The 18156-nt window shown below is 33.1% G+C and overlaps 2 protein-coding genes across 6 annotated transcripts in view; one reads left to right on the forward strand and one right to left on the reverse strand.

Annotated features, from left to right (window-relative positions):
• LOC101882393 (uncharacterized) overlaps nt 1-18156 on the reverse strand; it is a 771022-nt gene that overhangs the window by 729860 nt on the left and 23006 nt on the right. The gene's annotated exons all lie outside the window — the stretch shown is intronic.
• Nucleotides 1732-17174, forward strand: zgc:77752. Of its 5 annotated transcripts, none has more exons than XM_073928991.1 (12): nt 1732-2037; nt 3784-3950; nt 6415-6495; nt 6582-6700; nt 8732-8869; nt 10722-11287; nt 12577-12846; nt 12929-13045; nt 14900-15001; nt 15086-15166; nt 16818-16928; nt 17006-17174. In XM_073928991.1, the coding sequence occupies exons 3-12, from the start codon at nt 6437-6439 to the stop codon at nt 17120-17122; spliced, it is 1680 nt and encodes a 559-aa protein (XP_073785092.1). In that variant the 5' UTR covers nt 1732-2037; nt 3784-3950; nt 6415-6436; the 3' UTR covers nt 17123-17174. The 5 variants fall into 5 exon arrangements, with proteins under 5 accessions (XP_073785092.1, NP_001315366.1, XP_073785093.1 ...); NM_001328437.1 differs by having other exon boundaries at nt 1919-2037; nt 3648-3950; XM_073928992.1 differs by having other exon boundaries at nt 2032-2126.

An 18156-nucleotide genomic window follows, 5' to 3' on the forward strand; every position in this document is an offset into this window, starting at 1 on the left:
TATGCAAGTCGTGTCCCATTTTCCTATGGTCATGTTTAACCATGATCCTAATGAGAATGGTGGATTGTGTTATCATTCCTTCTGTGTACTTGAAATGAAATTCAATAAGCAGTTGGAAGATCTGAGCCAGTTATTGCTGTGACTACGAACTTGAGCAACACACATGACTCTAGGTTGTAGCAGGACTTACTGGTTGTATTTTTAGACTGTGTTCAGTATGTGCTGTTTCCGCATTTTCTGACAATAGTCAAATAGTTCTCAAAAACATTCCATGAAATTTTTATATTTCTGGGATGTGTTCATGCGTATTGTATTGGCTTTTATGCCTTTTTGTACAATGTGTCTAGTATATGATACACTCTTAAAATCAAAGGTTCTTTATTCTATTTAACATAACAAATTTAAACTGGATAGCAGGTTCTTGAAAAATGTTATATATCATTATTGAGTATATTATAGCATATATAGTTATTTGTAAAACGTTCACCCTAAACTGAAAGTATACATCATTAATTCACATGTACACACCTTTAAAAATACACTTTATTTGATGTGCAATGCCACCAATGACCTACAAAAACGTCTTTGTATTCTTATTTTTGCTAGAGTAGTACAAATGAGAAAATATTCTTTGCCCAATTATCAGATGTAGCTTTAACTTACAAATACTGAATACTGTACTGCATGCTCTCGCATAATGTGTAAAAAGTGAACTATACTTTAGGCATAAGGAGCTTGAAGTTCTTGGCGGTTCTAGGATTTCCTCATTAGGGGAGCTTTTAACCCTTTTTTTGCTGATATAAATTAGATTCATTGTAATTACTAAGTGTTTTCAAACAATTTATATGGGCTGAATTTAATCAAATGTTGCTCATAAATGGTTTGCAATCACTTACCTTAAAAAAAACTGTAAAATTAAGTGAATCCAATTGCCCATTTTTTCAGTGTAATGTTAAAAATAAAACTTGATTTAACATTATAATCATTTAAAGAACATAAAATGTTAATAAAAAAACAATTGCTACATTTTTAGAAGGTACATTAGCTTCTTATCAATAATTTTTACAAACTGATTTGAGTTATTTTCGTTAGTTGATGGAGCCCCCCTTAAAGGGTCTAGAACCACCTCTGGTTTCTAATATGACATTACTGCAAACTTAAACATATAACCTTTAATTTTAGGAGTGTGGGATTCAGTCCCATTGATTATCCCACAGGGAGAAAAAATCTTCTTACACACTGTTTGCCAATTAGGTTATTGCAGTGCTGTTAGAAAAAAAAGTATGTTACAATATTGGGTATTTAACCTGTATTGAAACTGCATTGTATGGTAATCTGGCTATAAATGAGTGATACTGTGTACTTGGTTAAGTGGCAAAGGGATCATTAGCAAGTAATCTGGACGATGATTAATAATCAATGTTTCCCCATTGTGATGTGACATTTTGCTATCTAATGAGCTACACGTAAAACTTCCCCATAAAATCAGTTTAATACATGAATATTTGTGTGTGTGTGTCTGTTTTCCCCCAGTTTTATTAACAATAATTAAATTAATTTATTAAATACAGTTTTGAAATCTGGCAAAACATGATTAATTTTACATGAATTATATATATATATATATAATGAATTAATGAATTATATATATATATATATATATATATATATATATATATATATATATATATATATATATATATATATATATATATATATATATATTAAATTGCATTTAATTTCAGTTGTCTTGAAATGCAAACATTAACAGTAATCTTAACTAAAATCACATTAGAAACATTTTAGTTGTTTTGTAGGCGTGCAGATCAGACCCTGAAGACGTTGTAGACTATAATTAGGCTTAATATGAATCGTGAATGTCTATCCGCTAATGTGTTTATGACAGTTAATAAGGATTAAAAGCCAATAGCTGGGTCAGCTCCGAGGCAGGAATATGTGCCAGCAAATAGCCATGTTACATTTTCTCTACACGGAAACATTTCATATTTGACTCTTTGTTTGGGAGAAATCACGTGGGTAAGCCAGTTTTGGTTTTGTTTTGTTTGTTGTTGTCAGGCAGAATTATCAAGCGAACAGCGTCGTAGATAAGTCATCAATATTAAAATGCAGGTCAGCCAACTTAACATGGCGCCGATGCGGTGATTAAGTAGCCTATCGATTAAGTATTGTTTGTGACTTTTATTTAAATATTTAAATAAATTTCTTGCATTATCAGTACAGCTTGTGAACGTAACTTAAATAGGCAGTATTTAATAGTTATAGAACTTAGTCATGATAAAAAATAAATAAATGTCTAAATGTAGTAGGCTATCTCCCGCGTCGACAGGCCACAGAGTGACCCAAATATAAACTTTATTAGCAATATTTAAGCTAGGCTACTTTTTACTTCACCATTTGTACAATGAAATCAGTGTTGGGTGTATCTAGTTACAAAGTGATTATTTACTGTATTAAAATGATACGCTGAAAAAAGGGATTACTATTCATTCTAGATCTAATTAAATTACAGTTACTAATCTTAAATATTGTAAATAAATTAAACGCAACTTAAAAATTTGAAAATAATCTATGGATGTATTTATGGTACATGTATGTAGGCCCTATGTGTGTGTGTGTGAGTGTGCGTGTGTATATATACACACGCACAGGCACACGCACACACACACACACACACACATACACACACACAGAAGGATTAACCCCCTTTTGATTATTTAAATGTTTAGATATAATATAATGATGTTTAACAAAGCAAGGAAATTTTCACAGTGTGTCTAGTAATATTTTTTTCTAATGAAGAAAGTCTTATTTGTTTTATTTTGGCTAGAATAAAAGCAGTTTTAATTTTTTTTTAAAACCATTTTAAGGTCAATATTATTAGCCCCTTTAAACTATATATTTTTCGAAAGTCTACAGAACAAACCATCGTTAATGACTTGCCTAATTATCCTAACCTGCCTAGTTAAGACTTAAAAAGTCACTGTAAGCTGTATAGAAGTGTCTTGGGGAAAAAAAAAAAAAAAAAAAAAAAAAAATATATATATATATATATATATATATATATATATATATATATATATATATATATATATATATAATGTTTGCTGCATAAATTTAGAAATTTTGTTTGCTGCAGATTTAATTATATTTTGAAAACTAAAGAAGGTTTGATTTATCAAGATGATTACACAAATGTTAATACAATTTATATATTAAAAGTTAAAACACTAGTTAAGGACAATGTATGGTAAAAATTCAGAAGCAATTGTATTTTTTCATAATTCAGATATTTTACAGAATAATTTATATTTTTCAACTATAGAAGGTTACATTTGTCAAACAATTGCACATGCAAAATTTTGTCAATGACAGTATATGGTATTAATGAAATACAAAGTCATGTTTTTATAGCTAATTTTGTTTAATTTCCTATTTCGAATTATTAGCTAATGAATAATGTTATAACGCATAAATACTAAACATTTTTAATAAACGTGAAATGCCTATTTTGATGATGTAATTAGTAATTAATTACTTTTTTAAGTGACCCAAAACTACAGTGCTCATAGGTAGAGTTTGAGAGTTTTGTCACTGACTAGTATGCATGTTTCTGTTTTCCCATCTAGTGTTTCTCATCTTATTTCCCAATGCTCAGCACATCAACAAAGTGTCCTGCTTCATTTTAAGCCATTAGTGTTTGTAGTAGCAGTCATTTGCTGTTAGTTTTCCTCCTTTCCGCTTGTCTCCTCCATGACTCCGCAGGTTCCAGTGCCCAGACCGTCATATTCCCAGGCCAGGGAGAGTCTGGTGAAGGCCGTGCCTCCCAAGATCATCTGTCTTCTGGCCTGCGGAGGGAGAGACTGCCGCTATGAGGGACCGGCGTGCTGGAGCACAAACCAGCAGGCCATTAAAGGCATCTTCTCCAGCTGGTAAAACCTCCTTTTCTGAACCATTATGATGCTACATTAATCTGGATATATTTCAAATATATATCCAGTTATATATTTTAGCTGGATATATTTTTGCAGCCTTTTCTTGCTATATGTCCAAAAACACTTAAATGTGTAAATGGTCATAAATGCCTAAAGGGATAGTTCACCTAAAAAACAAAAATTTACTCACCTTCAAGCGGTTTCAAACCGTTATGATTTTTTTTTTTTTTTTTGTTGAACTCAAATGAAGATATTTTGAAGAAAACTGAAAACCTGTAACCATTGACATCCATAGTAGGAAAAACAACGGAAGTCAATGGTTACAGGTTTCTAGCTTTCTTCAAAATATCTTCCTTTCTGTTCAACAGAAGAAAAAAACACATTAAGGTTTGAGTACTTGACAGAAATTAATTTTTTGGGTGAACTATCCCTTTAATTAGAGGATATTGAGAGCCCAGTTGTAATGAAGTGCATTAGTTCTAGATCAATTTTTCTGCAACACAATTGTTTCCCATTTTAAAAAGCTTTTGCTAAGTCATTATAAAACATGAACCAACCAATCATCCTCCTACTGTATGAAGAGAATCACAACATTACAAACTTTGATTAAAAGCAAATAAGTTTATGAAAGTAACTCAAGATGACAATATATATGTACAATATATTTAACATCTATAATAAGGACAAAAGGTCACTGGTTCGAGTCCTGACTGGGTCAGTTGCCGTTTCTGTGTGGAGTTTGCATGTTCACCCCGTGTTGGTGTGGGTTTCCTCCGGGTGCTTCGGTTTACCTCACAGTCCAAAGACATGCGCTATAGGTAAACTGTATGTGTGTGAATGAAAGTTTTCACAGTATGGGTGTTTCCCATTACTGGATTGCAGCTGGAAGGGCATCCGGTATAAATAGGTACTATAACTCTGGTACAACCCCAAAAATCATTACACTAAAATCTAATGAATAAGTACTGGTGCATATAAAAATGTTCTAGTCACAATTAAAATAAATGCTAGTCTTAATAAAAGATCTAAATATTGACATATATTTAACTTTTTTTTATCATTGACTTTAAATTTGATATAAGTATCAACAGCATAGTTATGAATATACAGTTAATATACACTCACCGGCCACTTTATTAGGTACACCTTACTAGTATTGGGTTGGACCCCCTTTTGCCTTCAGAACTGCCCTAATCCTTCGTGACACAGATTCAACATAGTACTGGAAATATTCTTTAGAGATTTTGGTCCATATTGACATGAAAGCATCACACAGTTGCTGCAGATCTGTCGGCTGCACATTCATGATGCGAATCTCCCGTTAAACCACATTCCACTGGTTGAGATCTGGTGACTATGGAGGCCATTTGAGTACGGTGAACTCATTGTCATGTTCAAGAAACCAGTCTGAGATGATTCACACTTTATGCCATGGTGCTTTATTCTGCTGGAAGTAGCCATCAGAAGATGTGTACACTGGTCATGGTCAGGAACAATACTCAGGTAGGCTGTGGCATTGACACGATGCTCAATTGGTACTGTTGGGACCAAAGTGTGCCAAGAAAATATCCCCCACACCATTACACCACCACCAGCAGCCTGAACCATTAATACAAGCCAGGATGGATCCATCCTTTCATGTTGTTGACGTCAAATTCTGGCCCAACCATCCGAATGTTGCAGCAGAAATCGAGACTCATCTGACCAGGCAATGTTTTTCCAATCTTCTAATATCCAATTTTGGTGAGTCTCTGTGAATTGTAGCTTCAGTTTCCTGTTCTTAGCTGACAGGAGTGGCACCCGATATGGTCTTCTGCTGCTGTAGCCCATCTGCTTCAAGGTTCGATGTGTTGTGCATTCAGCGATACTCTTCTGCATATCTCGGTTGTAAAGAGTGGTTATTTGAGTTACTGTTGCCTTTCTATTAGCTGGAACCAGTCTGGCCATTTTCCTCTGACCTCTGGCATTAACAAGGCATTTGCACCAAAAAAACTGCTGCCCACTATATATTTTCTCTTCTTTGGACCATTCTCTGTAATCCCTTTCTTCCCCATTCTGATGCTCGGTTTGAACTGCAGCAGATCGTCTTGACCATGTCTACATGCCTAAATGCATTGAGTTACTACCATGTGATTGGCTAATTAGAAATTTTAGTTAACGAGCAGTTGGACAGGTGTACCTATTAAAGTGGCCGGTGAGTGTACATAGTCACTATTAAAATAAACATTAGTAGCATAAACATAGATACTAGTATTGTAGATTAAAGTTTTTAAAAAAAATTAATAGGGAAAAAGTCTTTAGGAGAGCTGAACAAAAATCCAGTCACAGTATGGAGAGAAGGCCAATGCAAAGTGAAAAAGATGAGCTTTCTTATTTAGCCAGATTAATGAATGTGAAACTGTCGTATTAAAACTCTTACATGTATATTTATATACATGTTAATTTATCTCTTTGCCTTTAGGGTGACTGATGACATTCTTGCAATGGCACGACCTTCTACATATCTCATGAAGAGATACAGCATCATAGAGCAGTTCAAACAGTAAGTGTCAAATAATAAAGTCATGAATAAGACAGGGATGTTTACAAACAATAAGAGGCAATAACAATGTGTGTTCATACTTACAGGTTGAACATTAAATCCATCATCAACATGCAGCTGCCAGGAGAACATGCTCACTGTGGTCCTCCTCTGGAGCCTGATAGCGGCTTCACATACTCACCGCAGAGCTTTATGGACAACCAGAGTGAGCAAAAGACACACACTTTTATAATTAAATAGCATACAGTACATCAGGAAAAATAAAAAATTAACACATCACCATTTTTATCTGAAAGCATATTTCTAAAGGTGTTTTTGACTTGAAATTTTCCTCGGATGTTGGTAACAATCAAATAAATCCAAATATTCAAAGAAAACTAATCTATTTAGTTTACAAATTAAGTTAGGTGTAATAAAATGAAATGACACAGGGAAAAAGTATTGACCAAATGAAGAAAGGGAGGTGTAAAAAGGCAGTAAAAGACCAGACAGCAGCTGATATCTCTCAGTAGTTCTTCAGCAATCCTTTGTCCTTCCTCAGTATAAATGAATATTAGCTGCTTCAGTCCAACATCGACTTTAGCAGGATGATGATGATGAAATCAGGGTGGTCATTTCAGCAAGACAATGATCCAAAACACAGCTAAGGAAACTCTCAAATGCTTTCAGCGAAAGAAAATCATGCTGTAGAATGGCCCAGCCGATCACCTGACTTAAATCTAATTGAGAATACAATATGAAAATTTGATAGACGAGACCCACAGAACCATCAAGATTTTTACACTGTTGAAGTCTGCGAAAAACTCACACCTGAGCAATGCATGTGACTTCATTCTCCATACGAGAGTCGTCTTTAAGCTGCCATCACTAATAAAGCCTTTCATATAAAGTATTAAAAACATTTCAATAGTTGAGGACTTTCTCCTTGTGTCATTCTATCTTTATTGTAAAACTAATTAAATTTTTTTTAATGTTTGTATTGTACCAAAACCTGCTTCAATACCATGTCATCAGCTCCTTTAAAATATTATTGGCAGGAAAAAATCATGACGTGTTCAACACCTTTTTTCCAACACAGTATATAGACTTATATAGTAATAGTTTAAGCCTCTCGCAAAACCACTTGGAACATGTGTGGCTTATATTTTAGAGTAGACTATGGGACAGATCTCTTTTTTTTCTTTTATATATATATATATATATATATATATATATATATATATATATATATATATATATATATATATATATATATATATATATATATATATATATATACTATTAATAAAAAAAAAATTTCATTCCTAATTCTTAATACCTTAATTTTCCATGTACAGCTCTTCTCATATTTGATAAAAATGATTAAAATTTGATTAAAATAAACCATAATTAAATATGACCAAAATATAACCATAATAAATAAATTATAAATACATTGTAAAAAAAGATTCATTGGATTTACTAAATTGTTTTAAGGTAAGTGGTTGCAAACTATTCATATGGGCTGAATTTAAACTAATTAACTAATTTAGTTGAACAGGACTTAATTTAATTTGTTTGTTTAAATTCAGCCCACATAAATTGTTTGCAACCAGTCACCTTAAAAAATTTACTAAATTCAATGATTTTTTTTTCAGTGTAGAAATAATGCTTTATACTGTAATTGCTATTTTATTTAAAATTACTGTACATTACTGTTTATTACTGTTATAGATTTTTTTTAGAAAGAAGTTGCTCATCTAGGCTGTGTTTATTTGATCAGAGATCCTGTAAGTACAGTTATTTCGTGAAATATTACAATTTAAAATAAGTGTTTTATATTTTACTCTATTTTAAATATGAGGTATGGCTGAATTTTAAGCTTAATTACTTACATTTTCATTATCACATGAGTCTTCAGAAATAATTACAATATGCTTGATATAATACGCTTTGTCTAGAATTCTTTGAATAATAGATATATTATTTAAATAATCATTTAGACTAAGAGTAATAATGTCAGAATCCTTGCTGCCACATTGAAAATTCTGTCTGAGCCCAAACTTTTAAATAGTAGGGTATTATTATAATCTAAAATAAAACATGCTTGTATCGATCCTAAAATATGTTTCTTTATGCCATGCAAAATATTATTTATTTTACTTTTAACATTGTGTTAACATATACAACCTAAAATGCTGAATCTGAAAAACTGACAAAACAAAACTGAAACAGACTGTTTGTTTTCATCTTCCAGTTTTCTTCTATAATTTTGGCATGTCTGATTTTGGCGTGTCGTCTCTGGAGGGGATGCTGGATGCTGTAAAGGTTTTGGCTTTCTCTGTACAGGAAGGGAAAGTGGCCGTTCACTGCCATGCTGGACTGGGCAGAACAGGTAAATTACAATTTACATTATTACTGTACTTTCAGTCTAAACATCCTAGTGTATGTAAGTAATATGATGTATTGACATCTTACTCTTAAGATTCAAACGACACCCATTATGCTCCCTTTTGGAAGATCTAATATTGGCTTTGTATTAGGGCTGCGCAATGTATTATTTTGGCATCGATATCGCAACGTATGAATGCACAATATTCATATGGCAGGATCTGTGATGTGGATTATATTTGACCAGGTAGACTTTTGGAGCCATTTCAGTTTAACCAGAATAAAAAACATGTGACTGTGTAAGCATTTTAAGTGAGTTTAAAGCATTCAGGCACAAGGATTTATTGCATTTAGTAGCTTTAACAAAAATGTATTTTATTTAATTATGAATACAATGAAGACTATAGAACTTTATTGTACATTAGATTATTTTATTCAAAATTAAAGTATAAAATATTTCAAATTAGAGCTATTCAAGTGATTTGGTGAAATATTGAAATATAAATTTCAGAAATGAAAAATATTACAATGTAAGTTTTTCCAATTTCGTACAGGCCTACCTTATACAGTATGTCCCTAGAATGTGGCTATAAAGTTATGGTTATTTATTTTTTAACATTATTTACTATAACATGTTGAAAATGTGATTTTTGGGCCGTGTTTAACATGATTTGATGGACCCACAATTCAGTTCTGCTATGCTTGATGTCACTCCACTCAAAGTAATTGAGAAGTGCTGATACCAGCATTATGAGGTGTTAGCAGTGTTGGATTAAGAACACATTGGGCCCTGGGGCTAAAACAAACCCATGGGCTTCATTTATTTTATTATCATGTCAAAGTACATTCTGTTTTTATTTATTTGTTGCTTTTATTATTAATAATTTGCTAATTAATATTATCAAATCATTTTCTACTATATATTTTTTTATATTTGAATATATATTTATATTTATATTTGATATATATTATAAAATTAGACCTACAAATAAAATGTAATACATTAATCAAATAATGAACTTCAAACACAATACAACAACATTTGTAATACTTTCTAAATGAGTTCTTTACAATAAATCATTTAAATAGGGCTTTACCCTTAAAAAGCCTAACAACTTTTTTTTTTTTTTTTTACAGAAATCCCTAATTATATATTTCTTGTAATTTCCCAAAATGCATCATGTTTTAGCAGTTACTGCTACCGTCATATTTATAAAGGGGCAAAGTAAACATTCATAAAAAATGTGTGCTTTCTATCTGGTTGAGTTAGACTAAAACAACTTGAGTGTGCCTAGGTTGTACACTCGTTATTGCACTGAATTGTGGGATTGATTGCACTTCAGAACATCCACAATTGTTTAGACACCATTAGAAAAGGCTGCTCCCTCAAATTGTGCACTATTTAAGGGTATAGGGGCCGATTTCGGATACAGCCACAGTCATGTACTGTACCCATAAAGGGAAATAAATCAGAAAAATAAATGAAGAAATAAATAATAATCAAAATAAAGTAGATATACAGTTGAGGTCAAAATTAATAGCTCTCCTGTAAATATTTCAACTATTTCCAAAATGGTGTTTAACATTAACATTTTACAGTATTTCCTATAATATTTTCTGTTCTGGAGAAAGTCTGATTTGTTTTATTTTGGCTAGAATACAAGCAGTTTCTAATTTAAAAAAGATTTTAAGGTGAATATTATTAGCCACTTTACGCAGTATTTGTTTTGGATTGTCTACAGAACAAACCACTTTATAATAATTCAGGGGAGAAGACTTCAATTGTAATAAACAAAGCTGACTGTCCCAAACACTATGTATTTTTCATAATAGGTGCCCTTTTAATATCTTCACAGGTGTTCTTATCGCATGTTACCTGGTCTACACCTGTCGGATCAGCGCCAGTGAAGCCGTCCATTATGTCCGCATCAAACGGCCTCGCTCAATCCAGACTCGCTCGCAGATCAATCTGGTGTTTGACTTCGCACGGCTGCTGGGCTCTCAGCTGGCCCAGTTCCCCAGTCTGAACACACGTCACTGCGCCACCTTTAGTCTCCGGCAGTATCTCCTCCGTCAGGCTCTTCTGCTGCACGGGGACGAGGCCCGAACCCTCAAACACACACCTAAAATCCTGCACGTCCTCTGCAGCATGATGATCAGCCTCACGCAGGGGTCCGCCGGCCCTCCAGAGGTCCAGAGGGAGCTGGAGAAGAGGGCCAATGTTTTGGCGTTGAAGAAAGCAGTGAAGGAAACACTGCTGAAGAGAAATCTGCCTGTCATTAAGGAGCGCAGAGGATCATGTAGGACGTTCTCCTGTGAATCCTGGGATGAGCCGTTCGGGTTCCTGGAGAGGAAGAGAGACGTTCTTTTAAACAAGAGAAGCTACAGCGAGTCCGATCTCAGCAAAATTACCATCATTGAGGTGAGAGCCGGTCCGGTTTCAGTAAGATTTTTTTGCAATATATATATTGCAATATATATATATATATATATTACATATATAATATATATGTAATATATATCATTACTTTATATAAGCTAACATATGGATCGAAGATGAGACGTTCCATTAAAATACGTTTACAGAAATGGTTTTATGTACATTGAGGGTATTAAATGCAGGTAAAGTGTCTACTCTAATGCTTGATGTTAAAGAATTATTAACCCTCCAGAATTATTAGCCCCGTTGTGTGTGTGTGTGTGTGTGTGTGTGTGTATGTATGTGTATGTATGTATATATATATATATATATATATATATATATATATATATATATATATATATATATATATATATATATATATATATATATATATATACAGTTGAAGTCAGAATTATTAGCCCCCTTCGATTTTTTTTCTTCTTTTTTAAATATTTCCCAAATGGTGTTCAACAGAGCAAGGACATTTTTACAGTATGTCTGAAAATATTTTTCCTTCTGGAGAAAGTCTGATTTGTTTTATTTCAGCTAGGATAAAAGCAGTTTTTAATTTTTTATGAACCATTTTAGGGACAAAATTATTAGCCCATTTAAGCTATATTTTTTTCTCGATAGTCTACAAAACAAACCACTGTTATACAATAACTTGCCTAATTCCCCTAACCTGCCTAGTTAACTTAATTAACCTAGTTAAGCCTTTAAATGTCACTTTAAGCTGTATAGAAGTGTCTTAAAAATATCATTTAAAATATTATTTACAGTCATCACGGCAAAGATAAAATAAATCAGTTGTTAGAAATGAGTTATTAAAATTATTATGTTTAGAAATGTGTTGAAAAAATCTTCTCTCCCTTAAACAGAAATTGGGGAAAAAATAAACAAGCGGTCTAATAATTTAACGGGGCTAATAATTCTGACTTCAACTGTATATATATATATATATATATATATATATATATATATATATATATATATATATATATATATATATAAATAAAAATTTTTTAACCCAATTTCTGTTTAACAGGAATATTTTCTTTCATCACATTTCTTAACATAATAGTTTTAATAACTCATTTCTAATGACTGATTTGTTTTATTTTTGCCATGATGACAGTAAATAATATTTGACTAGATAATTTTCAAGATACTAGTATTCAGCTTAAAGTGACATTAAAGGCTTAAATAGGTTAAATAGGCAAGTCGTTGTATAACAGTGGTTTGTTCTGTAGAACACTGAAAATTGACATTTGAAATCTTGTTTCTTTAAGGACTTCATGTTCTCACACTGCTATACTCAATCTGCTGGACACCATAAAACAAGCAATGGAGAAATCGGTCGAGAAAAAGATCCGAGAATTCCTACAGAATCCCAAAAATATCCTCAAATCCCGACGACAGACCAGTGCAATGGAACAACACAGACACAAAGCCCTATCCCTCCATCAGCTCCTCCCGCACACACCGAGACTGTCAACAAGAAGACCAAATGTACAACCAAAAAACCTCAAGCTTTCCAGAAGTTCGGCTCAAACATTGAGGTCAGTGTGAGGAAACCGGATCAAATGCCCCCTGTGTGTTAAATTTAGTTTGTTTCAATGTTGTGGATGTTTTTATTTGAAGCTGCGGAGAGATGATTTTCCATCAGATCAATCGTCGTTATCAAGAGCAGTGGCAAAAGCACTGGCTCAGCAGCGTCCTCCGCTGGACTCCGTCTTGAAAAGAGCAGCAGTTTTGCAGGTAAAGCATGTATAACTTGATCTACTTTGACAGGTAGAATGTTCCTGGATTCACACCCTTGTTAGTTTCAGGAAGGGCAAAATATTTTGATACCAGTACATGTCCTGGCAAAGTTATGCTTATTATATAAGGCATGAGGATCATGTTTTGATGTTCACTTCATTGGTCACAGGAATACATTATTGACTAATTTATACATCTTTTTTCATTTATTCATTTTCTTTTCGGCTTAGTCTCTTTATTAATTTTGGGTCGCCACAGCGGAATGAACCGCCAAATTACCCAGCACATTTTTACGCAGCGGATGCCCTTTCAGCCGTAACCCATCTCTAGGAAACTCACATTCACACTCATACACTACGGACAATTTAGCCTACCCAATTCACCTGTACCGCTATCTTTGGACTGTGGGGGAAACTGGAGCACCCGGAGGAAACCTAAGCGAACACTGAGAGCACGTGCAAACTCCACACAGAAATGCCAACTGACCCAGCCGAGGCTCAAACCAGCAAGGCTCAAACCTTCTTGCTGTGAGGCGACAGCACTACCTACTGCGCCACCACATCGCCTATATAACATTTTATCTAATGTATTTTAAAATAGTCAATAGTTTATTTTATAATTAATTCATTTTCACTTCTATAGTGCTTTTTGCTATGTAGATTGCGTCAAAGCATATTAGCATAGAGAAAAAAAGAGACTAAAAACCCAGTTAAAAATAGGCATGGTGGCTCAGTGGTTAGCAATGTTACCTCACAACAGGAAGGTTGCTGGTTTGAGTCCCAGCTGGGTCAGTTGGTATTTCTGTGTGGAGTTTGCATGAACATGTTTTAGTCATAAATTACAGTGTTTTCTGGCTAATTTCAATATATTTTTTGGTAAAATAATGAATGTCATACATTTTACCCTGGTTTACACACACTTCAAATAAAGACTGACATTTGCATTTACTCATGTTTAGCTGTCTATCTGCTTAAATTTACACATTAACAAAAGCAGTTTCACATTGTACATTATTTTCTTTATTTGTATTTTGTCTTGTTTTCCTGTAAAGATAGGATTATTGAATCAAACTTTTTTTGTTATTTTTTGCATTCTGAAACTTTTCTTCCTGTGTTGAAGTAATTTCTGGGGAACTGGATGCTGAAAATTTAGCTTAAATCAGATGGTTAAATTGCATTGTTATTTTATTTTATTGTATATTTTTATATCCAACTGATAAGAAAAATCAAATAAACTGTCTTATAACTTGCATTAAGTGTCATGGTGGCGCAGTGGGTAGCACAATCGCCTCACAGCAAGAAGGTCGCTGGTTCGAGCCTTGGCTGGGTCAGTTGTCATTTCTGTGTGAAGTTTGCATGTTCTCCCCGTGTTCGCGTGCGTTTCCTCTGGGTGCTCCGATTTCCCCCAGAGTCCAAAGACATGAGGTACAGATGAACTGGATAAACTGGATGTTCATCCAGTTCCCCTATAGCGCATGTCTTTCGACAGTGCTAACCACTGAGCCACCGTGTTGCCATATATAAACATATAAAGTGTTTATTTTAGAATATAATAAAATATCACTGTATTACTGTTTGTATTTTGATTAAATATATACGGGACTATTAAACAGAAGAGACTTCTTTAAAACATTAAAAGTGTGTATTTGTTGATTTTACTAGCCTATGTTTAAATATTTATACTGAACAAGGTAAAAACGATTAAGAAAATCATTATATTACAGTGTTCCCTTGTTTCATTAATTTGTTTGTAAACGGTAACACATGCCGTACATAAAGCTGTAAATTATATTATATTTTTATAGATGGATGCTGTGGATATCTGTGTAGATATATATTTATTCCTCTGCAGGATGAGCTGAACTTGAGTGAATGTGGCTGGGCTACACTGGGCATGGAAACAGATCCAGATGTCCTGAGCACACTGCTATGGATCTGGCTGGACAAACTCAAGGTCAGAGCTCACTGTATGGTCATTATGCCACAAAAACATGTCTGAAAACAATAAGCAAACTTCTTTTTGTTTTATGCATAACAGGACCCCATTCTCAGTAAAGATGACATCGAGAGGCTGACTTTAACATGGCCTGCACAAAACCCTCTCATTACACTACACAAGGTGAACATTTATACACAACTCAGACACAAATAAAATAAATATATATTAGTTAGATTATCCCTCCGGTATGTTCGTTATGTAAAGGTTTAAAATAACTCTTACGTTCAGTATTGTTTTCATGTTGAGACACGACAATTTGTTCCTCTGTAAGTCCACACATGTAGCGAAGTGACAAAAAAGCTCAACTTGAACTTGATAAATAAATAAATGACTAAATAAATAAATAAATGAATAAATAAATAGATAAATAAATATTAAATAAAAATATAACATCAAAACATTTTTGGACCCATGATTTTGAACTACATTATGATCAGTTTTTGAAGTGATTTTATGTGTATCGAAGTGTCTTAAATATATTTTGGCATTATAAATTCAAAAATATATGAGTAAAATATTGTTCCTTTATTATTCAGGGTAACAGGTAAATTTTATATAAAACTAAACATCCTTATCTTTCCTTATTAAAATATTTAAAATAAATAAGCAATCAAATTAACTGTTATTACATTTACAAATAATAATTAAAAATGTCTTGCTGACAAATGAGTAAAACCTAGTGGGTTTCATGATAGTTATAGATCATAAATATTTAAAATGACATTTATTTAGTATTTTGGGGCTGCACTGTCATCCTTAAAGTGATAGTTCACCCAAAAATTTAACTTCTGCCATCATTTGATCACTTGTTTAAAACCTATTTAGGTATTTTTTCCTACCATGGAAGTCAATGGGTACCAGTATTTAGCATTTTTACAGATATCTTTTCTTGTGTTCAACAGAAGAGAACAAACTCATAAAGGTTTAAAACAACTTAAGGAAGAGTAAATGATGAGGTGATTTTCATTTTTGGTGAACTATGCCTTTAAATAGAATCATTTAATATGCCATCAAATCATTGTTGTACTGACAAGGTTTTACTTTACTATTTTGTTTACTATTTGTTTACTAAGATTACTATTATTACTTTGTGTTACATTTTAGTGGATGTCATCAATATATATATATATATATATATATATATATATATATATATATATATATATATATATATGAGAGCAATATCACACGAGTAGCAGTGGGATATGGCTGTATATCGGCACTGGTGGGAGCCGTGCCGCAGGCCGAGTGCCTTAGTGCCCCCATCGCACTGCTATGAGTATGATATTCCGTTTATACAACAGTTTGACGGCATAATTGTGTATATAAAAACAAAATCAAACATGGAGAGTCTCAAAAACCCTTTTGTATGAGGAACTACTTTCTTCCGCATTGGATTCAAATCATAAGCTGACAGTTAAACAGCTGAGCAAGCATCTTTTAAACTTTAGATCTGTAGTGTCTGCTTTTTGCTGGTTGTATGTGGGCGGAGTAATACACAAAGGGTAAAGAGGCTGTAGAGGTGCTCATATTACTTAAATATATCACGGCTATCAGCCAATCAGATTCAAGAACCAGACAGAACTGTATATATATTCTAATGCACAATAGAAAATGTTACATTTAAACTAGTATTAAGCTTGACCCAAACAGAAATATAATGAATGCATGCAGAAAAAACCCTAAGAAAAAATATTAAGTTTGCATGTGTCATATTTACATAAGCTACCTGACAATCGTATACAGCTGTAAAATATCTGTGTTGTTTTAGATTCAGCGTCAAACTGTCTTCTGTCTGCTGGACTGTGTGGGTCATGTTGTGGTTCGGTGTCCTCAGTTTGAACATGCGATACTACAGAGACTCATTCGAGCATTAACCAGAGTAAGTATCCAACAAATCAACGGATAGTAAACAATCAGTTTATCCGAGATTATTATACTTTTTCCCTTGTGTTACAGCGCCCTCCAGAGGAAATAGAGAGAAACAACATCTTATTGCGGGTCCTCAGAGCGTCAACGAGAGAGCTTTACCTACAAAACCACCACTCAAACACTACAACAGCTGCAAAGTGCTAGACACTGGGGTTAAACCATGAGGAAACTAATAAAAAGATCTATATAAAGAAGAGTTATACGATTAATCTAGTTATTGATTTGCATTTCAGTCATGTCCAGGAGGAGTATTCAAACACTTATTAGTAATAAACCTTTTTTAAATACAAAATATCATACAAAACACCATTTGCAGAATGAACTAATTAGGTATTTTGTGTCTGTTGAAGAGGAATATTACAATTTAATATATAAACACACACACACACACACACACACACACACACACACACACACACACACACACACACAAATATAATCAAGTAAAACCATAATGTAAACTTCAATCCTCAATGAAAATTATATATATATATATATATATATATATATATATATATATATATATATATATATATATATATATATATATATATATATATATATACAATTTCTAATTGAGGATTAAAGTTTACAATAAGGTTCTATGTGTTAATATTAGTTGAACATTAGCTTTATAAAATAACAAATACACATACACATACAAAAAAAAAAAAAGAAAACTGATTTTAGCCATAGTTTTACTACAAAAAAAGCAAATGTTTTTGTATTTAAGCTGTCCACGAATGTACTTATTGTGAATCATAGTTTAACCGTGGTATCTGCAAAAATGATAATCAATCAATACCCTTAAAGAGGGGTTCTCAATCTCGATCCTGGAGGCCCAGTATCCTGCAGATTTTAGCTCCAACTTGCCTCAACACACATGCGAGAATGTTTCTAGAAAGCCTAAGCTTGACTAGGGTCTGATTGGGGTTAGAGATAAAATCTGCCGGACACCCGACCTTCAGGACCGTGATTGAGAACCCCTGCCCAGACACCCACCCACATTGTTAAAATAATTGCACATATGATAATCGTATGCAGAATTAAACCAACAAAGTCAAATGTTGCAACAGGAGGATGGATGCAACAACCTATAGTAACAGTTGCAACATTGATTGAAATGTATCGATAAACAAATTCTAAAACATCAGGTTGGATTTTATTTATTTATTTTT

Source organism: Danio rerio, chromosome 18 (genome assembly GCF_049306965.1).
Source record: "Danio rerio strain Tuebingen ecotype United States chromosome 18, GRCz12tu, whole genome shotgun sequence".
NCBI lineage: Eukaryota > Metazoa > Chordata > Actinopteri > Cypriniformes > Danionidae > Danio > Danio rerio.

Bases quoted from the DNA above. Each gene is read 5' to 3' on its own strand.
- zgc:77752 (NM_001328437.1), top strand. From the start codon at position 3,772: ATGACTCCGCAGGTTCCAGTGCCCAGACCGTCATATTCCCAGGCCAGG. The intron at 6,496-6,581 runs GTAAGTGTCAAA...TCATACTTACAG, and splicing joins ATCATAGAGCAGTTCAAACA to GTTGAACATTAAATCCATCA. The intron at 8,870-10,721 runs GTAAATTACAAT...ATATCTTCACAG, and splicing joins TGCTGGACTGGGCAGAACAG to GTGTTCTTATCGCATGTTAC.